General features: G+C 51.8%; 1 protein-coding gene across 3 annotated transcripts in view; it reads left to right on the forward strand.

The window, feature by feature from the left end:
• Positions 1-24,884, forward strand: part of COL15A1 (collagen type XV alpha 1 chain) — a 98,672-nt gene that overhangs the window by 17,202 nt on the left and 56,586 nt on the right. For all 3 annotated transcript variants that reach the window (XM_059657476.1, XM_059657477.1, XM_059657478.1), the window contains exons 3-5: positions 17,806-18,353; positions 19,705-19,779; positions 21,300-21,404. In XM_059657476.1, the coding sequence (XP_059513459.1) occupies positions 17,806-18,353; positions 19,705-19,779; positions 21,300-21,404 (728 nt within the window). The remainder of the gene's footprint in view (positions 1-17,805; positions 18,354-19,704; positions 19,780-21,299; positions 21,405-24,884) is intronic.

Raw genomic sequence — 24,884 nt, forward strand, 5'->3', positions numbered from 1 at the left:
TCAGCTCAGGCCTGTATCAGCTGTATGTGCTGGTGTCCTGTCCCGTCGACTAGGCTGAGAGCTACTTGAGAACCAGAGTCTGAGTCCTCTTAATCTCCCAGAGTCCAGCCGAGGGTCACGTCCAGATAAGATTGGCCATTGGATGCTGGTTGTGATCAAGTCCGGACCCTCAGCTGGCACCAGGATAGAGTGAAAGATGGAGAGGTCCACCCTGCCTTCCCTTCAGGGATTCTGTCTCCCCATGTGGCTGCATTCTCTGGGGCTGGGATAATGTAGATTATGGGTGAATTGAGAAATGTGGTTAGCGGCTCTTTAAGAGATGTTATTGACCATGTGGTTGTCAACCACGCCAAAGAATGCAAGAAACACCCGAGGACATGCCTCACTTAGACTTAAAAAATGGCCAGAATTACTCTTCCAAGGTCCTCCCACCATGATGGCCCTCCCACCCCATGGGGCGGGGGTGAGCGTGGGGGTGGGGGAATGTATGAGGAGCAGGAATTGTATTGTTCTGTTCCTGGAACCTCCAGGACTGGCCTGTCCCATCCCATCCAATCTTGCCCAGTGGCCCCAGCTCAACTCTAACACCCAGATAAGCCATGAGCAGCCTCCCTGAGGCCTCCAGCCAAATCTCAAGAACCCTAAGAGTAGATAATGGAGAAGGGGAAGCATATGTGGTTCACATTCCCCACCCAGATCCTTGTTTCAGGGCGGGGGAAGGTGCACGCAGCTGGAGTTTAGTCTGAAGTCTAAGAGGCCAGTGAGTTTATGAGCGATGCTCCTAACACAGTTGGTGGGTGAGAGCCAAGGGCGGCCTTTTGCAGAAGGCTGGTCATTCAAAGCCCTTCTGCTTAAGGGTCAGCCAGGAGGATGGAGAAAGATCTCAGCCTCAGAAAAGTTAGCATCAAGCCTCTGTGAGGAGGTTATAAACACAGGTTTCCCTCACTGCCTGAAATGTAGGGCATTTCTATGAACCTTTCATAAGCCGAAATGGTATAAAGCAGTGATGGCGAACCTTTTGAGCTCAACGTGTCAGCATTTTGAAAAACCCTAACTTAACTCTGGTGCCATGTCACGTATAGAAATTTTTTGATATTTGCAACCATAGTAAAATAAAGATTTATATTTTTGACATATTTTATATTTTTAAATGCCATTTAACAAAGAAAAATCAACCAAAAAAATGAGTTCGCGGGTCACCTCTGACACGCGTGTCATAGGTTTGCCATCACTGGTATAAAGTGTAGAAGCAATTACCGTCGGACACATCTTGCTAGCAGGTACACAAAATACATCGAGATCATGTACAGATGTTCACAGACACAGTTCAAAGCTACGGGAGCTTGATCCTGAGATGCTGAGTGTAGTTGCCCAGGGAAGGAGCTTGGCAGTGCCGCTTGGGTGCGCATTGCTTCCATAGCGCTTGCTGCAAAACAAGTACTGGGTGCTATGTTCGCCTTTTTTCATAAAAGCAAAATCCTCTTTGGATTTCTTTCAGTTCATGTAAACAGGTACTAATGTAGGTCTTTCATAACAGTGAAGTGGCGTAAAATGAACTTTCGAAAAGCCGGGGGTGCCTGTACTCCATTATACAGTCAAGCCTCAGTTCTCAAACGTCTCCCATCTCAAATAATTTGGTTCTCGACCAAGTTGCTCACAGAAGAATATGTCTCGGTTGTCGAACAAATCTTCAATTCTCGACAGGACAACCCTTTCATGCTGATACCTGCATGATGAGTCATGAGTCTCTCTGGTAACAAACAAAGGAGAGAATGCGCAAGTATGAGCCAGTTTACTGCTAAACCTTGCGTTGTTAACATCTCTGGATATTGTGCTGTAAGTATTTATTGACAAATATCACCCTGACAAAGAAGTAGCAAGCATGCGATAAACTAGCTCACTCACAATGTAGTGTTTCACTTCAGGCAAGTGTTAAAACGCAGGCAAAACCAAACATCATTGGATAGATTTTCAGTGAGACAGAGGCCCAGGGAGCCTGAAGCAAATTCTAGTGGAACAAAGAGACTAGAGCGAGAAAGAGCCCCAGAAGAGCTACCCAGTATTTTTATGGAAGGGGACTCCCCTTCCCAACAATAACATCCCTCCATCCCTCCATCCCTCCATCCTCCATCCCTCCATCCTCCATCCCTCCATCCCTCCATCCCTCCATCCCTCCATCCTCCATCCCTCCATCCTCCATCCCTCCATCCCTCCATCCCTCCATCCCTCCATCCCTCCATCCTCCATCCCTCCATCCCTCCATCCTCCATCCCTCCATCCCTCCATCCCTCCATCCCTCCATCCTCCTTCCCTCCATCCTCCACCCCTCCATCCCTCCATCCCTCCATCCTCCATCCCTCCATCCTCCATCCCTCCATCCTCCATCCTCCATCCCTCCATCCCAGCATCCCTCCATCCTCCATCCCTCCATCCCTCCATGCCTCCATCCTCCATCCTCAATTCCTCCATTCTCCATCCCTCCATCCTCCATCCCTCCATCCCTCCATCCTCCATCCCTCTATCCCTCCATCCCTCTATCCCTCCATCCCTCTATCCCTCCATCCCTCTATCCCTCCATCCTCCATCCTCCATCCCTCCATCCCTCCATCCTCCATCCTCCATCCCGCTATCCTTCCATCCCTCCATCCCTCCATCCCTCCTCTCCATATTCAGTCATTAATAGCTCTCAACATTAAAGGTAAGTTCTCGTGTGTACAAAAAAAATTTTTTACTATACATTTCATGTCCTTTTTGTTTTTAAAGTGTTTAAAGATTAAACAAGACATTAGACATGTACTGTATACAAGAAAGTTTAAAACAGGGAATCACTTAGGGATCTGGAATGGATTAATTCAATTTACAATATTTCTAATGGGAAAAAAAGTTTCCAAACAGATAGCTCCTTGAACAGCTTTCCAGAACAAATTAAGTTCAAGAACCAAGGTTCCACTGTACCTTCATCATGGGGATCAGATGAGAATGAGGCTATTAAATGCATATTGTGCTAAATGGTGCTGGTGGGATTACTATGACAATAGCTAGCATTCATGAGAATTCTTTGTGATTGATGATAATAAATACTATATAATAAGATAAGCATATGATCACTCTTGTCCAGAATCTATTAAGCTCATTCATTCACATGTGCATTATTCATTCATTCATTCATTCATTCATTCATCCATTCATTGGTGCTCAGTTTTTGCTCACCCCAGCCAGGCCCTGTGCTAGAGGGGAGAGGATAGAAGTTGGGAGATATAGAGATGAAATAGAAGGTGATGCATCCTTACCTGGAGGGCTCACAATCAACAGATAACAGAGTAGGGAGGAGGGGATAGAAGTTGGGAGATATAGAGATGAAATAGGTAATGCATCCTTACATCGAGAGCTCACAGTCCTGTGTGAGACACAAGCTAGTGAACAGATAACAGAGTAGGGAGGAGGGGATAGAAGTTGGGAGATAGAGAGATGAAATAGGTAATGCATTCTTACCTGGAGGGCTCACAATCCTGTGGGAGACACAAGCGAGTGAACAGATAGCAGAGTAAGGAGGAATGGAACTTCCGGGGAATCTCAGCCAGGGAGGGTTTCTTGGGCAAGATGGTGACTCATTTGCAGGCATCTAGAAGGAGTCACTCTGAGGCCCAGCTTCTAATGTGGCTGGCGTGGATTTCCCTGGAAGTCTTCAGGTACCTTAAGCCTAATGTGGGGCAGGAGAGCTGGGGAGACAAGGGAAGTGGCTGTCGCTGCCCGCCTGGAAGGCGTGGGCTCCTCCCAGTTAGGACAGGCTTTCCCTGGGGACCAGTTCTCTTGAGACCACAAGCTTCAGAACCCTTGCCCAGCACGCCCAGACGGTGGGCTGGAGCTCGCAAGCCTCTCTGCATCCGCCATGTGGGGCTGCTTGGCTGCCCCACCCCCAGCCCTGGGGCCCTCCTGTTGTTAGTGGCATCTACTAACTAAGGGACTCAGCCTCCCATCAGTGTGGCTGGGATGTCCCTCATTTGCTGTGCTATGATTAGAAGGAAGCTCTATCTTGGCTGGGGCCCTGTCTAGGTTTGACTCTGTCCAGTCCTGAGCCAGAGTCTCGGCCCCGCTGCTCTCTGCCTGTTCATGTCTCCTGTCCATGATTCCCCATAGCTGGCCTCCGTTCCTGCTGGCCACCGGCCCTTAGCAGCACGATGCAGGGCAGATGACGATGAGCGTGCATCATCACCTGGAGGGCTAAAGCCCAGGGGCTGGCCCTCACTGCATAGTTTCTGACTTAGTAGGGCTGGAGTAGAGCCCATGAGTTTGTATCTCTGATCACTTCCCAGGTGATACAGATGCTGCTGGTCCAGGAACCATATTTGAGAAGCACTGGTGTCCTGGTTAAGCAGGTCCAAGGGGAGGTGGGCTATGGAGCTTGAACTCAGGCTGTCCGGGTCCAAGTCTTATCTCTGCACTTATTGGCTGTGTGGCCAAATATCTCTGCAGCGCAGTCTCCTTGTTTATTGTTTATGTTTTGTTAATCCTCACCCTTAGATATTTTCCCATTGATTTTTAGAGAGAGTAGAAGGGAGAGGGAAAGAGAGAGAAACATCAATGTGAAAGAGACACATTGATTGGTTGCCTCTTGCATGCATCCCTACCAGGGCCAGGGATTGAGCCTGAAACCGAGGTACATGCCCTTGACTAGAATCAAACCTGCGACCCTTCAGCCTGAGGGCCAATGCTCTATCCATTGAGACAAACCGGCCAGGGCTCAAGCTCCTCGTTTATAGAGACAAGAGCACCTTCCTCACTGGGTTATTGTGAGTATTAAATGACCCAATCTAGGTCCGACTTGGCAAATAATAAACATTCAGTGAATGTATTAGATTTTTGGCTGCTGCAACAAATCACCACAAACTATTGGCTTAAAGCAGAAGAAATTTATTCTTGTGAAGTCTGGAGGCCAGAAGCCCAAAGTCAAGGTGTCAGCAGGTTCAAGAGGAGAGTCCCCTTTGCCTCTTCCAGGACCTGGTGGCTGTCAGCATTCCTTGGCTCAGGGCGGCATCACTCCAGTCTCTGCCTCCATCGTCACAAGGTCCCTCCTCCCCTGTCACATCTGCCCTGTGTGTCTCTTCCAAGGACTTATTGTTGGAATACCTACCTGGGTAATCCAGGGTTATCTCTTCACCTTGAGATCCTTCATTTAATCCTATCAGCAAAAGACTCTTCCAAATAGGGTCACGTTAACAGGTTCAATGGACATGGCTTTTGGAAGGCCGTCATTCAAACCGCTATGGTCAACACGGGCCATTGTTATCATAGTTTAGTTGCTGCTGCTTCCAGCAGCTGCCGTTAGGCGTGAGTTGGGGGATGGAGTGGGGTGCCGCACCAGTTTTCCAGGTTTCAGCTCCTCGCGGTTGGCCCCATTTTACTAAAGCCATTGCCAGGCTGGGGCAGGAAACTCTGCCTATGAAGTTATATTGGCCACATTATAGCACTTCAGTCCGTTCAGATTTCACTAACCTGAGAAAAACAAAAAGCACCCTCAGCCCCAGGCACCTGTCCATGTTGTTTCTTACACCTGGGCAGGCACACCTGAGGGAGCATTTTCACATTTGACCCTCACTGCAACCTAGTGAAGGAGGTTGTATTACCCCATTTTGCAGGTGAAGAAACTGAGGCTGAGAGGGAAGATTTCCGGAAACTACCCTTCATGGCAATTCTAGACAATAGTCTGGGGGAGAGAAAAAAAATATTGTCATTCATAATAACCATAGCCACCGTACTTTATTAACTGCATGCTTTTGCTAAGCCCTCTGCTCAGTATTTTCTGTCTACTGTCTCAGGTTATTTTCAAAACTCTCTGGCATTGTTCCTATGTTACAGATATAGAAACTGAGACTCAGATAGGTGAAGTGTCTTGTCCAAAGTTGCACAGCTTTTCTGTGCTGAGCTGGGATTTGAAACTAGAGCTGGCTGAGTCTTTCTCCCCAATACCATGCTGCTGGGAGATCCTTTTCCCAGCTCTGAAAATGTGTCAGGTCTGCCAAAATGAGAGCAGTGGCTGCCAGGTGGCCAGCACGACCAGAGCCCCAGACCTGCTCAGAAGACGAAGGCCATGAGAGACCATCTCTTGCTGCAGTGGAGCTCTGTTCCTGATAGCTAAAGGGCGGTGCTGAGCGAGGTGGTCAAGACAATGGGAATAGAGAGGCAGATGTGCCCAGGTCAGGGAGGCTGCCATGATCAGGGTGTGTTCCCTGGAGTGGGTCAGCCTTGGGTTGAGGTGACATTCCTGGAGAGGAGCAGAGAGAGACTCAATTTTTTGCATCAGACAGATGAGGGTTTCAATCACCAGTTCTGGGACCCAATAGCGGTGTTCCTGTGGACAAGCTACTCAACTTCTCTGTGCCTCTGTTCCCTCATCTGTAGGTTGGGAACAGTGAGACTAGGGTTGTTGTAAAGAATGCAGGCTGTGCATTAGCATCACCTAGGCAGCTGTGCAGACTCGCCATGCCCACGCCACTCCTGGACCAGCTGACGCAGCATCTCTCGGGGTGGGCCTGGCATTGGTGTGTTGAAACATCTCCTGATCGGTTGAAACCACTGCTCTGCAGGTAAAGTACTTGGTGCCCTGGACACAGTAAGGGCTCAATACACAGGAGCCACTAGTATGCGTCTACTCATACATTCATAAAATTAGCATCTATCAGGCACCTACCTGTGCCAGCTTCTGTGCCAAGCCCCAGGTAGCGCCTGTCTAGGCCAGCTGTTCCTATTTATTGGTCAGCCACTTCTAGCACTGCTTCCAAGAAAATGAGTTCATTGGGCTCAACACTTGAAGACATGAGCCAAATTTGATATTCGGAGGTTTTACCGACAAGAAGAAAATACAGAAAACATACCCACACCAGAGGGACTGAAACCCTGTGTGTAGGAAGTGCAGTCAGCGCTCCCCAGACCATTGCAGAGGCATCCAGGGCAGAAGGAGTGGGCTGCACCCTCTGTGGGCCACTAGGCAAAGGCCTTCCCCGCAGCGCCCCCAGTCAGCACCCGTTACGGGGAAGGGGTTCAGTGGGTTGATTGTAACTGCAGGTGGGTTTCTTCACATGAGGCTGTAATTGGAACCCAATATTAAACAAATTAAGTCTGAATTGTTTGGTGTGAGGGTGTGTATGAGGGCAGGTAAGTGTGCATGAACGTGTGAGAAAGTATCTGTGCATGGACATGTTTGTGTGAGTCGGTGTGAGTGTGAGCATGTGAAGGTGTCAGTGTGCATGAGTGTGGGATGAGTGTGGGTGAAGATGTGTGTTTCTGTGTGTTATGTGTGAGTGTGTGTTGTGAATAGGCAAAAGTATTCTATGAGCGTGTTTTTACGAGTGTGAATCTGTGTGTGAGTGTGTGTTAGGGGGCCCAGGGGCAGGCCTTCTCCTCAGTCTCCCCTCCCCTTGCCCGTGGCCCCCTCTCTGCCCCTCCCCCTGGCCCTGGGGAATGCAGTTTGAAACCCTCTGGTCCAGCGTCTACACTGACCCTGCCTGCCCAGGTTCCCTGTCCCCTTCCAGTGCCGAGCCTGGCGGTTTTCAGGAGCCACGAGTTGTCGGGTGTCCCCTTCCAGCAGGTCATCGAGTGTTCCTGTCTGGTGCCCCTCGTGTGCCCCCGGCAGGCCCCTTTCCCCCCAGGCCCGTTTTCCTCGCAGAGCCCTGGCCAGCCCTCCAGAGCCGCCTGCCGAGGAATGACTCATTCCAGCTGATGTCATCCTCAGGATTCAAGGCCCTGGTCCCACTCAAAGAGTCCTTGTTCCCCCGCTGGAAAAGGAAGGCCCATAAATCCAGAGCAGTTGACTACAGCGCTCTTCCCAGATGCCCGTGGCTGCTCACGTCTGCTCACACCTGCCGGCTTTAGCCGTGCCACGTGGGGCAGTGCGCGTGGTCCCCGAGATGGGTCCAGACCCAGGTCCTCAGAACAGAGGTTTGGGCAGGGGGCAAAGGAGGGCTCTGAAGACCCTCCCCTCAGCAAGATAGCAGGACCTACCCATGCTTCCTGAGGCCTGTGTGGCTCGCACGGGAACCAATTAGGGGGCTGGTGGCGAGCAGACCTGGGTCTCAGAATGAGGTGGCATACCACACTCTCTCCAGGCTGACCTCCGTAGTTCCCTAGTCGCTGGGACTCCTTATCTAATGATATTATTAGTCCTTTCAGCAACTGTGAGGGGAACTGGCAAGGGTGTGAGCGTGCCTGGCCCAGAGCCAGCCGGGTCCAGTTCGCCAGGACTCACACTGGGTCCTGAGTGTTCTGGGCACAGCCCTCATTGCGGTGTCCATTCTCCCAATGATGCTGTGAGCTCACTGCACAGAGGATTGAAGTGACATGTTCAAGATCATACACAGTTAGTGTCAGACCCAGGACTCAAGCCTAGGTCTGTCTGACACCCAAGCCTTAGGGGTTAACCCTTACCTGTGGCTGCCAACTGGAGAGGGCACCAAACTCACCCAGGCCGGGCCTTGGAAGACCCTATGTCCATAGGGCCAGGCAGGAAGAGCAGAACTTGGACTTTTTAAAAGCTCCCCAGGTGACTCTGATGTGTGGCCGGGGCTGGAATGTTCACACCAGGCTATACTACCGATTGAGGTTTGAATCCAGACTCCAATTGCTTATTATCCTCATGACCTTGGAGCAGAAATTAACTTCTCTGAGCCTCAATTTTCCTACCTGTAAAATGGGCGTAATAAAATTATCTACCTCATAGAGAATCAGTAGTGAAGATGAAATGATTGGCAGAAAGCTCTTTGGGCGGTGCCTGTCACACAGCAAGCCCACAGCAAGCTGCGGGTTCATTGTTTCTTGTCATTCATCCATAGGTCACCCTTGGCTGGGGACTGTGAGATGAGTCTGCAAGGTCCATGCCCAGTGGCCCATCTCTAATCATAACAGACAAGGAAGGGGACTGACCACCAGACTGAAGTGAGGGTGTTTGCATGGAGGGATGGACAGGAACTATGGGGACCCAGGGATGTGCAACCCCTTCTCTCCCAGGTCACAAGGGAAGCCTTGGAGGCAGTGGGCTGTAACGGGCAGAGCCCAGCGTTGGGTCTTCAGTGCTGGCTCCTGCCCTGGGGCCTCGAGTGAGTTATTCCCTCCCTGGGGCTTGATTCTTTCCTCTGTGAAATGAGAGCATGGTCCCTGCCTTGCCCTCCTCCTGGAGGAAGGAACAGGTGAAAGGATGCTTTGGAAACTGGAGAGAGTGTTGGGTGGGTACCTTCCTACTGGGGCTCTCAGCTGGGCCCCGCTCTTCCAGCTGCTGGGCAGGGCAGCCAACTGCAGGGCCCACACCTTGCCAGGCTTTGCCCACCTCCAGCTCCTTTCAGAAACATCCTATTCTCAGTTTAGGCCAGAGGCGAGAGAGAGAGAGAGAGAGAGAGAGAGAGAGAGAGAGAGAGAGAGAGAGAGAGGAGGGAGGGGAGCTCACACAGTAAGTTCATTGAGCAGGAAAATTCCTATGCTATATATGAAAACCGGAAAAGGGAAGGAGGCGGTCTAAGTTTACATGTAGAAAAATACTCTTCTGTAGTTTGGAAAAATGAGGTCTTTCATTGTTGGCAAGCCCAGGTCTCCCTTCTAGGTTGATCCAGGATTTTTGCCCTGGCAGGGAAACGGTTCTTTTTCTAAGAAACGCATTGGTGGTAGGTTTTTCTAAGAACCTCTTGCAGCTTTACTGGGTGCAGACGGACCCCATGCAGCATAAAATCTGTTGTGTTCACTTTCCTCAGGAAGGGAGTCAGGTAGAGCCCAGAGCCTCTGGGACTCCGGCCTGGGTGGGGTGATGTCTCCTTTTAGGCGGAGCTGTGACATTTTCCTGGGCACATCACTCCCTGCCTCTGGCCAGACTGCTCTGTCCACAGCCAAGTGGGAGGGCTGGGTTTGTCCTGATCGCTGTTGGAGTCATTCCTTCCAGGCCTGAGGCTGTGGGCTGAAGGAACCACAGTTAAGGGTGGTTAGAGAAATTAGACGGGAGATGAGGAAAATGCAGAATCGGAGGCTCTCTGACCTAGCAAGGGCCTTGGGAAACCATCTCGTTTCAAAGATGAGGAACCTGAGGCTCGGCGAGGAGAGGGACTATGCCTCCCAGGCTGGCCCATCGCTCTGTGCAATATCTGAGAGACCATGATGTGGAAGTTGAGGCTGACTTGTGTACAGTCCCAGAAGGCAGAGCTAGGCCCAGCCAGGTAGGTGGGAGCTCCAGGGAGATATGCCGGAGCTCACCAGGAGAAAGCTCCGAAGACGTAGCAGCTGGAAGAGCTGGGCCCAGCTGAGAGCCCCAGTAGGAAGGTACCCACTTCATTCCAGACCTCTCTCTCTAATTCTGTTGCAGGGACCCACCCACCCCACCCCCTTCATCTCCCAAGTTTCCCCAGGCACAGACTGAGTATCCCTCCAAGCTACAACCCTTCCTTGTTTTCTTGAAGGTGCAGTTCTCCATATGGCCGCTAGGGGGCCAGTGCCATGCACAATCTGTCCAGCAGGGGCCAGCGTTGCTGTGGGGGGAGTAGCTCCCCAGCAGTGGAGATGTGCAAGCATAAACCAGATGGCCTTTCAGTGGGTGTAGGGCAGAGGAAACGCCTTCTTTAGATGGTGAGCTGCTCTTTGTGTATAGAGTCTAAGGCTTGCTGACCCTCCAGGGAGGTGGGAGGAAGGGAAGACATGGGCCAGGAGGTCTGCCTTTGGTACAACTAGAGTCTCAGGGGCCACCTCCCTGTAGGGGTATCCAAAGGGAAGGAAAAGAACAGTCCTGAGAAGATGCAACAATGTCCTCTCCAAGGCAGGACAGCCTGAGGAGGAGCAAGGAGGAGGGACATGGAGGTGGGTTCTCTGTGGCTCCCTAGCTCATGCTGCTGGCAGCAAGAGAGGTAGTGGGAACCTCCTCTCTATGCAGGGACTGAGTTTAGGGGAACCCAGGCCAGAGTGGCCCTGCTGGGGTCCCCAGGGCAGTCGCCCCAACTTTGCCTGTGTACCCTTGGTCTGTTGGCTCCGGCCCCTGGACATAGCAGCATGGGGTCCTCTGGACCTCCTGATCCTGCCCCCAGGGAATATACCAGCCAGCTTGGAGCAGTCAGCGTGCCCCTGTTAAAGCTGACTGACGTGTCCTGTGGGCCTTCACCACTACAGATGGGAATGAGAGATGTGGGAGGGGCGCCTTTTGTTTTCCCAGGCAGCTGATGTAGGAAAAGGACAGGACGGGAGGCAGGCACCTGGATTCTAGTCCTGACTTGGCCCTGCGTGACCTCAGACTTGCACTCCAGGCCTCTCTCTCCAATTCTGTTGCAGGGCACCCCCCCGCCCCCCCAAGTTTCCCCAGGCACAGACTGAGTATCTATCTCTTCAAGCTGCAACCCTTCCTTGGTTTTCTTGAAGGTGTAGTTCTCCATATGACCGCCAGGGGCCAGTGCCATGCACAGTCCTGGGATGTCCTCAGCCCCTCAGGTTCTGCTTGTCTGGCTTCTCCACAGTCCTTGTTGACCCAGAGCCAGAGGGACGCTTCTGAGCCCCTTAAATGCTAACAAGCGGGAGCACTGGGCTGGGTCCCGGATGTCATCTGTGAGCTGGAGCTTTGCAAAGCCAGATAGAGTTCCCTGGGAGGTCAGACTCCAAAGCCCAGGACCCCACCGATGGACAAGCTGAATCAGCCCATTACACAGAACGAGAAACTGAGGCCCAACTGGGGAGGAGAGGCGCCAGATATCTTGGAGTCCATAGAGGAGGAAAAGAGGGGGGCGTTTCCACCAGTTATTCACCTCCTTTGGGCGGGTCGCTGTTGTCTATGTGGAAGGAGAACCCGAACCCTGCCTTGTTTGTTTCTTTATTGCTAGGATTTTGTCCTAGCTTCCATGGAAACTGGCTTTGGACCCCTAGGAGGAAAGTTGCACCCTGCGGTGACTACTCAGATTTTCCCTTTCCTGGTCCATCTCTGAAGCAGTCTGATTCCTCTCCCTGTGCCCTTGGGAGGGGCCACCCCAGAGAGGTGCTCTGGAACCGAAGTCTTTAGGGGAATGAAGCCCAGTGGCGTCTGTCTGTCCCCTTTCCTTCGGCCACTTTGCTGAGTGCCTGCTTTGTACCAAGCCCTGATGGGGGTGATGCCTGTGGCTCTGTGTGTAGGGCAGGGGTGGGACGCTGGTGTCTTGGGGTGCAGCTGAGTGAGCCTGGAAAGAATCAGCTGTGAGAATGTGAGAATATGGGGAAGGCTGTTACTAATAGAAGAAACAGCGTGAGCATAAACAGAAACAGGGAAAGGGGGAGGATGAGGAGATGAAGCAGAGGGTGTCTCGAATGGGATTTCGACCTCATCCATGAAGGCTTTGGAACTTTGAGTAGATGATTGCTAGCTGGACACCTGGACCGCAAGCTTCCTCACCACCTGCATTCTAGGTTCAGCTCCATATCCCAGCATCACGCAAGGCACGATGTGGGGGCCTTATAAATGTTATCAGGTCAATGAACTGGAAAAGTATGTTGAAGAACCCCATTGTAAATAAAGTTATCCCTACCCATTAATGGCATGAGATTTTGACGGAGGTCAGATTCAGCCCCAGGAGGCGTTTTTAAGGGCACTGAAAACACATGTCAGAGTGAATGCATCTCTGAGAGTCTATTTTGTATGACTCCTTGATACACAGATGGGTAAACTGAGGTCAGGGAGGGGAAGCAGTTTGCCAAAGAGCACAGATAGAGTCGATGGAAGAGCTGGGACTCCCCTGAAGAGTCCTGCCTCCCCTGCCTGGACCCCCTGCTGCCCCATGGCTGTGTGCATCCTTGGGAGCCTCTGGGCCCGTGGACCGGGCATCCTGGAGATGGCAGGGAGCCTGGAGCATGCAGTGAGGCCCTTGTTAGACCTGGGACCTCCGGCCTGGCCTCACTAACCTTTATCGGGGCTTCAGTCTCTGCCTGGCACTTCCCATGAACTATGCATTTTAGGAATATTATTTTACTCAAGTTCCACAATGTCCTCTGAGGTAGGTACTATTATCTGGGGGGAAGTGTGGTGCCCTCCCATAAAGGGCCCCGAGGTTCCTGAGGCCAGAGTTCTATGATCAGCCCCCAACCAGCATGCCCCCCTCCAGCCTGCCCCTCCAGGATGGTAGGCTGTCTTCCCACCAGCTGTGATCTCCATTCCCCACCCCACCCCTTCCCGCCCAGCACGGAGCCATTCAAGGACAAGCCTATGGACCAAATGCTAGGCCTGTTTGTCTTGGCTCTGGCTTCTCTCCCCTCCCCTCCCTGGTGGCTGCATGAGCAGGTGGCCCTTCTGCCAGAGGCCAAGGGTAAATGAGCCAGCAGGCCCAGGTGCAGCCCTCAGCACAGGTCACTCCAGGCCAGGGGTTGCTCCCCGCCACTGGACAATGCCGTGGGACAATGTGTGTGGAGGGAGGTGGGGCTGCTGAGAGCAGGGCTGTGCTGACTGGGGCTTCCTCTAGATTCGTGGCTGGGCTCCCTCTGTGGCCGACCCAGTGGAAATAAGGTCTTGCAGCTGGTGCCTGCGCACTAAGTCTCCCCGTGCGAGTCAGGCCTGGGCCGCAGGGGCACCCGCTCAGGAGACCTGTGACTGCAAGCCCCCCCAGGCAGATCCACACCTCCCTCCGTCCATCCTTTAGATGCTCCATCTGCTGCTTCCTGGTTGCGTCCCCTGGTGATGGAGCGCTCTTCCTGACCACCGTCTCCCTGTCTGTTAAACCAGGGTAGATTTGGGATTATTTTTTAAAGCAGAATCTGTCTGGGACCAAGAATTCCCAGAATTGCCACGTGGAAGCCTGGGCTGTATTGCTTAAGCAGGCGTCCCGGTGGGAATGTTTCAGCCCCTGCCCCGATCCCCTAAACCCCCACCTGTCCCTGGGACACCCTGGACACCACCTGCAAACAAATGACCCCGTGAGAGGCTCTGGCCCATTTGCTCCTGGTGGAACCTCGCATCCCCCAAGCCCAGGGCATCCCTGCGGAGGAGCTCCCCGTCCTGTTCTCAGTGGGAGAGAGAGGGGAACTGGAGGGAAAGAAGGGAAAGCTTTCACTGGCCACAGGAAGGAGAAAGCGGGCTGTCAGCAGGGTGCTCCGGGTTTTGTTTTGTTTTTATCTTTAAACTGTGGAGGGAGAATAGAAATCTCAGTGGGGTGTTTGCTTTTATTTCTATTTCTTTTCACTCTCCATCCTCCCTCCTTCTCCCCGCCCCCCCCACCCCCTCCCACTTATACAGAGATGGGCTATATCTGAGTGAGTAAAAGCAAGAAGAGAAGGTTTTGTAATGTGTAAAGGGGGATGGAAGGAGTGAATATCTTTAAGAATATGTCAGTGTCTTTATTTTTCACACCATGTACAAGTAGAAAAGTCTGATAGTGATTCTATTCTGTACCTTGTTTACCTAATACATCTTGTGGATTGTTTCATGTTAATAACTAAGGAATCACACCTTTTTCTTTTTAATCCTCACCCAAGGCTATGTTTATTTTTTAATATATTTTATTGATTTTTTTATAGGAGGAAGGAAGAGGGATAGAGAGTTAGAAACATCGATGAGAGAGAAACATCGATCAGCTGCCTCCTGCACACCCCCTAATGCAGATGTGCCCACAAACAAGGTACATGCCCTTGACTGGAATCGAACCTGGGACCCTTCAGTCCTCAGGCCGACGCTCTATCCACTGAGCCAAATCAGTTAGGGCAAGGATATGTTTATTGATTTTAGAGAGAGAGGAAGGGAGAGAGAGATAAACATTGATTGGTTGCTTCCCATACACTCCCCAACTGGGGATCGAGCCCAATCTGGGTATGTGCCCTGATCAGAAATCGAACCCTCATCCTTTCATCGTATGGGACAATGCCCCAGCCAACGGAGCCACCTGCCCATAGCTGGAATCACATCTTTATAAAAAATATATATATTTTTTATTTTAGAGAAGAAGGGAGAGGGAGAGAGATTTAGGAACATCAATGATGAGAGAGGTCATTGATCAGCTGCCTCCTGCCTACCCCACACTGGGGACAGAGTCCACAACCTCAGGCCCTGACCTGGAATCAAACCGTGACTCCTGGTTCATGGATCGATGCTCAATCACTGAGCCACTCCAGCCAGGCTGGGATCACAGCTTTTTAAAGGCTGCATTGCATTTCATTGTAGGGATAAATAAATAAAAACTTGTTATTTATTTAACCGTTCCCAAAGATGGACACGTCTATACATTTCAAACCATGTTGCAATGAATATTCTTGGTCATGCTTCACATTGTACTCATGTAATTTTATCTGTTAAAACATTCATAGGGGTGTCATTACTGGATCGGAGAGTACCTGTGCACTTGTGATTTGGATAAATATCGGCAAAGTGCTTCCCACAGATTTTACACCAATTTCTCCCCCCCGGTCCCCCCCCCCCAGCATGGCATGAGATGGCCTGTGTCCTCCAGCCCTTGCCAACTCCGCATGTTAGCCAGTATTCTATCTTCACGAGCTGATAGGGAAAGAAAGGGTATATCTTTGTAGTCGTAACTTACGTTTCTCTCATTCTGAGTGAGGTTGACTGTCTTTTCCTGTGTTTAGGAGCCATTTTTATTTCTTTTGCTGTGGAAAGAATTTCTTATTCTTTGCCCATTTTTCTCTTGGGTTGTTGCCCTCCTGCTTACTCGTTGGCTTCATGTATCTGGATAATTACTTTGTGGTTTGTAATATACGTAGCAAATATTTTTGTCCAATTTGGGGATTTTATTTTACATTGTGGGGATTTTTATTTTGCTCTCCAAAATTTTAAAAATTTCTCTGTCGTTAAATTTAACCAGATTCATCCATCATTTTATTTATGCCTTCTGAGGTCTGTCGTACTTTAATTAATCTCTGTTTTAATGCGTGCTCCAAACTGGAGAGAAAAAGCTTTGGGTTGAGAATCGGATCTGAGTTCGTAGCCAGCAAACCCCTTCCTTCTTTGAACCTCACTTACACCTTCTGTAAAAGGAGCGGGCTGGACTTCATTCATTCATTCACCAGCACTGGGCCGGGTGCTGGGAACACAGAGATGAATGGTGGGGCCTTGTCTTCATGGTCCAATGGTGAGAGAGACACGTCCCCCTAGAGTGAAATGCAGTGTGCTGGGGGCTATGGTGGAGGACCCAGTGTGCACTGAGGGGGCATCTAATACAGCCTCAGGAAGGGGAGGAAGGGGTGTAGGTGTAGGAGGTGAAACAAGGTATTTCAAGGGAGGTGAGATCAGGCTGAGTCTTGATGGAAAGGAGTTATCCTGACAAAATAACTGAGTGGCGTGAGGCTGGGTAGGGTGGGTGACAGAGGGACAGCATTCAAGGTAGAAGGAGGACCTGCCGCAGCATGAGGCACTGGAGGGGAATAAGAAATCAACGTGATCTCTGGAGTTGGAAAGCCCTGGGGGCCTCACCCAAATCACATCCCCTGCCTCCTCTACATGTTGGCAAGAACGCACTGCTGGCGGGCATGTAAAATGGTACAGGTGCATCTTAAACGTTCTCACCACAAAAAAGGAATGATGATTACCTGACATGCCCTAGGTGTTAGCTAAAGCTAAGGTGGAAATCATATTGCACTACATAAGTGTGTCAAAGCAACACATTACATACACCTCAAAGATACACAATGCTATATGTCAATTATGTCTCAATAAAAGATGGCACAGTTGCTTCAGGGGACATTTTATTTATTATTTATTTGTGTTTTAATCCTCACCCTAGGATATTTTTCCCCCCATTGATTTTTAGAGAGAGTGGAAGGGAGGGGGAGAGACTGGGGGAGAGGGAGAGAAACACGAATGTAAGAGAGATGCATCAATTGGTTGCCTCCCACACACACCCCAACAGGGAATGAGCCTGTAATCGAGGTATGTGCCCTGACCGGAACCAAACCCGGGACCCATCAATCTGCAGCCAACGCTCTGACCACTGAGCAACCAGTGAGGGCTTTCAGGGAACATTTCAGCAACATTCAGTGAAGTTGTGAGTGTATATCCCCTTATCATCCAATAATCCTACCCCCAGATGGTGGAATTACCTGTGCAGGTAAACACACACGAGGAGACATGTATAAGAAAGTCCATAGCAGTAGTGTTTGCAATATGATGGAAACCCCACTTTCCATCCACGGAAAGCTATTATGGCTATTTGCACCATAGAGTACTGTCGTTAAAACATAAGTCACACAGCCCTGTTCATCAACAAAGACAAACCTCAAAAATACAGCAAGAGATAAAAAGTGCCAGAAGAGTACATGCGGCTTGCCAACGTGTATATGGGGTTTAGAGGCATGCAGTGGTCCCACACTGTGTTAGAGACACATCCTCACCTAAGGAACACGCAGAGTCTGCGTGTGAGTGGGCACTCCACGTCCCCCAGGGCTGCCTCTTGGGCATGGCAGGGGGAGAGGACTGGAGAGTTCATGAGAGCTCCTGCTGAATTGGTATTTTCTTTCTTAAGTCAGGGGGCGTGGGGAGAGCACATGCTTGTTTCTCATGTTATTCTTTAAAAAAATTAAAAAATCTATCTCTTTTACCCAGTATTTCCCCCCATTATCATTTCAACATGTAATCCATGTAAACATCATTAATGAAGTATTTTGCATTCCTTTGTCTAAACTAAGTACTGGAAATTGGTATTTCACACTATGAGACATCTCGGTGGGGGCAACCACCCTTCAGGAGCTCGCTGGCCACACGTGGCTAACGGCTGTTACACTGTACGGTGCAGGTGAACACGCCTCCGGTAGAGGTCATCTCAGGTGACCTCTACGGTTCCAAGCATAGTTGAACATATATGTGAAGCGTGGCCTCTCTCTCCCTCCCTGCAGAACCGGCTTCCCAGGCCCACGTGGACCTCATGGAGATCATTGGTCTCCCGCTGTCCCCATCCGTGTCCTTTGTCCCAGGTTACGGTGGCTCCCCAGCCTACAGCTTCGGGCCTGGCGCCAACGTAGGCCGCCCGGCCAGCGTCCTCATCCCGCCCACCTTCTTCCGGGACTTCGCCATCAGCGTCACCGTGAAGCCCGGCAGCGACCGAGGCGGCATGCTCTTCGCCATCATGGACACCGGCCAGACGGTCATCCACCTGGGCCTGCAGCTCTCGGCCGTGGAGGACGGCCACCAGCGGGTCATCCTCTACTACACAGAGCCCGGCTCCCCCGTGTCCCGGGAGGCTGCCGCCTTCTCCGTGCCCGCCATGACTCGCAGGTGGAACCGATTTGCTGTGATGGTCGAGGGCGAGGACGTGATCCTCCTGGTGGACTGCGAGGAGCACGGCCACGCCCCCTTCCAGCGGTCCTCCCGGGCCTTGGTTTTCGAGCCCAAAACCGGGCTCTTCGTGGGCAGTGCAGGAGCCAGGAAGCTGGAGAAATTCATCGTGAGTCCAAGCCCTGCAGATCAGGGAGGCCGCTGGACACTGTAGCAAACATGAGCGAATATGCTTGTTATTATTTTATCCCTGTGTCCTCCAAGAGGCATGCATGCACGGTGGGAAACACGCTAGGCTGGGACCCAATACCTGGATCCCAGTCCTGAGTGTGCAGTGTATCCTGATGGGTTAGAGTCTAACCCAGTGGTCGGCAAACTCATTAGTCCACAGAGCCAGATATCAACAGTACAACGATTGAAACTTCTTTTGAGAGCCAAATTTTTTAAACTTAAACTATATAGGTAGGTACATTGTTATTAACTTAATTAGGCTACTCCTAAGGCTTAGGAAGAGCCACACTCAAGGGGCCAAAGAGCCGCATGTGGCCTGCGAGCCGCAGTTTGCCGACCACGGGGTTAGACAGTCGTGGGTCCCCTGAGCCTCTCCGTGTTCTCTTATCTGGAAGTGGGGAGAAGACACCCTACGTCATGGGGTGGTAGAGTCCACCGAGACGGCCTGTGTGAAAGCACTTGGTTCATTTATAAGAAGAGGAGGGTTTGCTAGAGCCTTCGGGGGTGTGTGTCTTTGGAGAGGGTGGCCGATGCAGTGATTTCAGCAGAGGGTGCCACAAGCTGGAATGCCTGAGGGAGAGAGCTTCTCTCTCTCCTTTTGGACAGTGTGCCCTGAAAAAATATCAGAAAACTGACTTTACCGTCAGAATGGGCTATAATGAACAAGCCATTCTAAAGAAAACCCCTACGTTATTTAGGCAGCACCTGGACTGACTTTGGGCTCACTGATGCGAGACAGGACCGTGGGGTGGAGTTTGGGTTTACCTGTGGTGTGCTGGAAGACTGAGATTTTTAAGAAGTGAACATCCAGTGAACAGCTTTTAAACCCTCACTCTGGGTGGGTTGTGGAGAATGAGGTGTCAGGCGTGGGGAGAGGAGGAAAGTGTGGAGGGAGGGAGGCGGGTTGGCAGCTCTTCTTGGGGCGAGGCTTCCAGCCGAGAAGCTTCCGGCCGCAGGGGAAAGACCCGTCTGGAGAGAGAGACTGCATTTAGGGGCTGCCCCTGACAAGTTGGAGACCTTAGAGCAGCTAGGAGGCCGCTGTGTGAGTCTGTGCTTTGAACACAATACTCCCCAAGGGGCTGTCCAGACAGTGGGGCTCAAATTACATTGGCTCAAGCAAAGACACCCACCCCAAATGAGCGCGGGCCTAGGGGTGGCTTGGTTTACTTGTCACGGCCAATACTGCCCTGTCGCCGGTTCTTCTCCGTTACAAAAACAATCATGTTTCCACGGATGGTTGTACTATAAACGTGCAAGCGGTGGCTTCTGACCTCTCTGCTTTTCCCCAGGGGTCCATACAGCAGCTCACCATCCACTCCGACCCCAGGGCTCCTGAGAAGCGATGTGAAGCCGAAGAATCCTCGGTGAGCTCCCATCCTCCCTTAGCCCGCCCCCGCCCCCATCCACCCCATACAGTGGGCCCTGCAGCCCCAACAACCCGTCTGCCAGGGCAAGGCTGGGTGCCCAGGCAATTCTTCATCCCCAACGTCATGGAGCCTCTAAAATCTCTCATCTTGGCAAGTGCTGCCTCAAGTCCTATTTTGGGCTTTTGGGCTTTATTTTCTTATTTTTAAGAGCTGCAGCCATCTCTTTGGTGTTTGTGGGGGGTTGTGTTTTTTTCTAAGGTGTTAGGTGTTTCTGCAGCTGAGGCAGTCAGTGGCCTGGTTTCCAGACTTCCTGCCAAGAAAGGGTGTCAGGATTCTAAAATCGAAGCTAAAACTCTAAGGCACCCTGGGTGTAAATTCCTCTAAGAGTGAACCTAAATTTAGCTTTTATGCTTGGCAAATGAATCAGTTCCTGAGTTGGAAGTGGGGTGGTGGGCCGGGGAGAAAAAAGATAGGTCCTTTCCCCCTTCCTCCCTCTGTTCCTTCCTCCCTGCCTTCACGGGATACTGAGCACCTGCCAGGTGGCAGACCTGGGGGGATGCCGGAGGTGAAGGGATAAGCCACACCTACTCCCCAACTCCAGGGACGGTGCAGGAAGGTGAGGGAGGAGGAGCCAGAGCAGGTCAGGGAGGAGTCAGTGCCTGACCAAGGACAGGCGAGTGGTGGTGAGAGGAAGAGGAAAAGGCCGTGCAGGCAGAAGCCGTACATGATGCAGGGCGTCCATACATGATGCAGAGCGTCCATACATGATGCAGAGCGTCCATACATGATGCAGAGCGTGGCAGAGCCCTAGACTGTCGGTTCCCCTTTGGGTGGTATCAACCCTCAAACAAAACACGAGTTGGTTTTATTCATTTAGTAAAGAAGACTGCTGCTTAGCTGGAAAGCCGCCCCAGGTGGGGTTGGCTCTGTGAGCATGTCCGCACTCCTCGAGGCCGAGGCCGGGGTCCAGGCCCGGCGTGTCTGTGAGCTGAGAGGAGGGAAGCCGCACGTGTCCATGTGCCTCCCTCTATGCATTGCTGTGATGATTGGAAAATATTGAAAAAGTAGACACAAGGCAGGAGTCCACAGCACCCAGGCTCCTTGACTGCCATTAGGTGGCTAATTATGAAGATGAGGTGGCAATAGGAAGGCATGCTTCCAATGTAACTGCTCCCAATGTAAAACTCCCATGACAGTCACGCAAAGATTGAGAGTGCCTCTAGAGGGAGATTAAAGGGAACCTGGACAAAATGCAAGTAGGTATGAAAGAGAAACTGTAAATTGATTGTTGTGGGGGTTTGTTTGTTTGAGCAATAAAATGTGGAAGGAAACAAAAACAATAACCAAGCATGTGTACCATGCACATGCTCTCCTCAATTTCACTCTCCCTGTCTGTCTGTCTGTCCCTCTCTGACACACACACACACACACACACACACTCCTCCATCAGAGGCAGTTTCCCTGACTTTCCAGCTGTAAACTGCGCCCTCTACCTGGTGTCATTTGCCTCCACACAGGCATCAGGAGAGGCCAGCGGGCTTCTGGAGACAGACGGAGTCACAGACGGAGTTACAGATGGAGTCGCTGAGATCCTAGAAGCTGACACCTACACTCAAGCCCCGGTGAGTTCTGGAGTGACACCAGGTCATCTGGGTCAGCTCTTAGAGGCCTGAGAGTTCCTGGAGCGTGCCTAGGTCTGACATCTTTGTCCTCAGATCAGTGACTTCCGTTGTCAGCTCATCTGGGGAGAGCAGGAGGGTACTGGCCAACGGGGCATTTTGCAGAACCCCAGTGCATGGGATCACCAGTGACCCGAGTGCTCCCTGTGCTGCGGCATGAGAAGGCTGTCCAGAGGCAAACGTTATTCTCTGCTGCCTCCAGCTCTGTGACCTTGGGGAACTTGCTCAGCCTCTCTGAGCCTCAACTCCTCGTCCATAAAACAACAGCCTATCTGGTGGGGTTGTTGAGAGGCTTAGATGAGACAGTGCAAGGCCAGGTCTCAGACCCATGCATGGCATGAAGGATGTGTCCCTGAATGGCGGCTATGGTAACATCTGCTCACTCGGGACTCTGGCTATGAGAAGGAAGTCAGGGCCCCCACTCCTGCAAGTTGCTACGTCCTCCCAGGAGCTAACTTCTGACCCCATGGGAAAGTCAGCCATCCTCCCAGAGGCCAGGCCTCCACCCTCCTGGGAATGCGCCCCGTGTCCCAGACAAGGAAGTGGTGTCGAAAGCACTGAGTCAGACTGTGGAGACACCACGGAGCCCGCTTTAAGGAAAACAGCCAGCAGTGTCTGAGTCACTGAACACAGAAGCCCAGCAATCTCAACTGGTCTGGCTCACCCTACAAACTCATCTCTGATCGAAGAGCGGAGAGATGGAAAGAAGGCAGAGGCTATACATGATAAACCTCTGGCGACAGGTGTGTGGGTGGGGAAGGACGGGACCATAGTCTGTTAGTGCTGGAGGGACTTAACGGTCACCTCTTAAAGGTGCCCTTTCTACAGACGGGCAAGCTGAGGCCCGGCAAGGGGCACAAACTGGCTCTCGGTGCGTGGGCAGAGCGGAGGCTAGAGCACAGGTCCCCTGTGTCTCAGCCAGGGTTCAAGCCATGCCTTTGAGCTGCTGGCCTGGGTGATGTTGCCAGTTCCTGGGCAGCTTTGATGCAGGGAGTCAAGGGTCCAAAGTGGCCACCTCGGCTCTGAGCAGTGTTGCAATCCTGTGTGCCCATCAGCCCTTGGCCACTCCATCAGTATGCCCAGGGCACAGAATGGTGGTCTCTTGAGCCTTCTGGCCTGATGCTGCCCCAACACACACACACCCAGTGCACCAGTTCACAGTTAGGAGTGAGGCCAACTCAGGCAAAGATGCCAGGACCCAAGGTGGCCCTGGGAGAGGGGAGCAGGCTTTGAGAGCATGAGATGATCAGGGGGAGGGGCTGGTCAGGGAGGAGATTTTCCTAATGGAGGGGGCATTGGAGATGGGCAGCTTTGGACAGAAGTAGAGAAAGGGTAGGGGAGGGAAGAGGACCAGCATTTCTCAACACCGGCTGTGTGGCTGGTGCTTTGTATATATGACTTAATCTAATCCTTGCAACAACCCTGCAAGGGAGATGGACGCTCAGAAGGACGGGGTGGCTTTGCCAGGGTCACAGGGTGGTGGAGTCAGGCCCTAGCTGGGCCTCCTGTCCTGGGCCAGGGTATGCAGTGAAGGGCAGATGTGGGTGTGCATCGCAGCGGGGAATGAGAACGGAATAAATCCCCAAAGTGTGTGGAGAGGTGGAAAAGGCATTTGATGGGCTCAGTGGTCTCTGGGGCACCCCAAACACTTCCTTCCCAGATTCCCCAACCTGCTCTCCTCAGTGGTTTTAAGGGAACCAGTATAGATCGGAGTCCCACCAAGTGTGAGTTCAACTCTGCCACTTACTGGTTGTTGACCCGGAGCCAGTAACGTCACCTCCTGAGTCTCGGTTTCCTCCTCGGTCAGAATGGCGCAGGCGGCTTCACGGGGTGAGAAAGTGGGATGAATGGACCCGTGGGAGACTCACAGGCCGGTCCTGGCACAGGCAGCTCTCAGTGAATTTTGTGGATGTTCTATTGACTAGAGGCTATTTGTGAGGGTTGAGGTGATGTGTTAGGGGGCCTGTTTCTCTTGGGACCCCCCTCCCCATGCCAAACCCTTGTGGCTGCCCTTAGTCCTGAAGAATTGTGGCTCTGGGCCTGGAGGTCCTGGAGCTGCGGTCCTGAGGCTCAGATGCCTATCCTGGGTATCAGAACCTCCTGCGCTCCCGCAGGGCACTCCCTCCCTCCAGCTTCCTCTGCAGGGCTGGGTTTTTCCATTCATTCCCCCAAGGATGCACTGAGGTGGAGAAGAGTGTAGCGTTTTGTCCAAGACTGCCCAGGGGGGAGGTGGCAGGGCGAGTCCCCTGGGGAGGGACCAGAGCGCCCTCGGTCATGTCACCCTGAGCTGGGACTTCCCCTTTCACCATCTCCTGGAGGAGCTCCAGGGCTGCCCCGCTCCAAGCTGGGGGAATTTCCCTCTCGCTCTCAGACGTTCCCCTCCCTCTCTGTCTGGCTTCTCTCTGGGAATGAATATTACTTCCCTGTCTTCACCCTTTCCAACTGCCACCCTTCAAGACAGAAGCCATGACCTGAGAACTGCATCATGGCCTTAAAGAGCCAGCCCCTCCTCACCTCCTTCCCCATTTAAGGCAGGAGTCCCTGCTACCCCATTTCTTCTCCCTGCTAAGTCAGCTTCTGCTGACACACCTTTCCATTTCTGGAAAGTTCTATCTTATGCCGAGTTAGATTAATATTCCTGTAGTTCTCAGCCCTGGCTGTGCATCAAAGTTGTGTGTGTGTTCGGAAGGGGAGGGGGGAAGACAGTGAGATGGGGAGGTCTTTAAAAAAACTCTTGCCTAGGCTGATAGTCAAACCCAGAAGGTCTGAAGTGCAGTCCCAGAAGCCGTACTTACCAAAAGCTTTGCAGGTGATTCTGACCCACAGCCAAGATCTCTCTTCCAGCCACACCCAAATTCTCACAGTTCTCCAAACACACCCAACACGTTCCCCTCGTCCATGCCTTCACTCCTGGGTTCTGTCTGCAAAGAGAGCCCTTTCCGCCCCCTCTGTGCCTAGCCAGTTCCTATTTGTCCTTCAGGACCCGTCCGCACGCAGCCCCTCGCTGGAGGCCGTGGCCAACTTCCCTCCCCGCACTCGGCTCTCACTTCTGCTGTCCCATGTGTCACATTCAATCGCAGTTTGTTGTGTCTGGGTCTGAGTCTGTGTGTCCCCATAGCTCAACAGTTTGAGGACAGCCACCCTATCTTAGTTATTTATTTCCATTTCCCCAGGGATTAACAAAGGACCTGGCACATGGTAAGGCCTCAGGAAATACGTGTTGAATATGAGTGTGGGCTCAGAAAATTACCACACTTTTAATAAAAAAAAGTGTTAAGACTTGACATTCCTATTTTGTCACTGACCACACTGGTCTCCATCCACACTAACCCCCAAAAACCAACCGCCAAGGGTCAGCTCCCCAGATTCACGCTCTGCCCTGAGCGGGGATTTGTGACCCCCTTTTTAGGAGATTCCAAAGGA

This window comes from Myotis daubentonii, chromosome 11 (genome assembly GCF_963259705.1).
Source record: "Myotis daubentonii chromosome 11, mMyoDau2.1, whole genome shotgun sequence".
NCBI lineage: Eukaryota > Metazoa > Chordata > Mammalia > Chiroptera > Vespertilionidae > Myotis > Myotis daubentonii.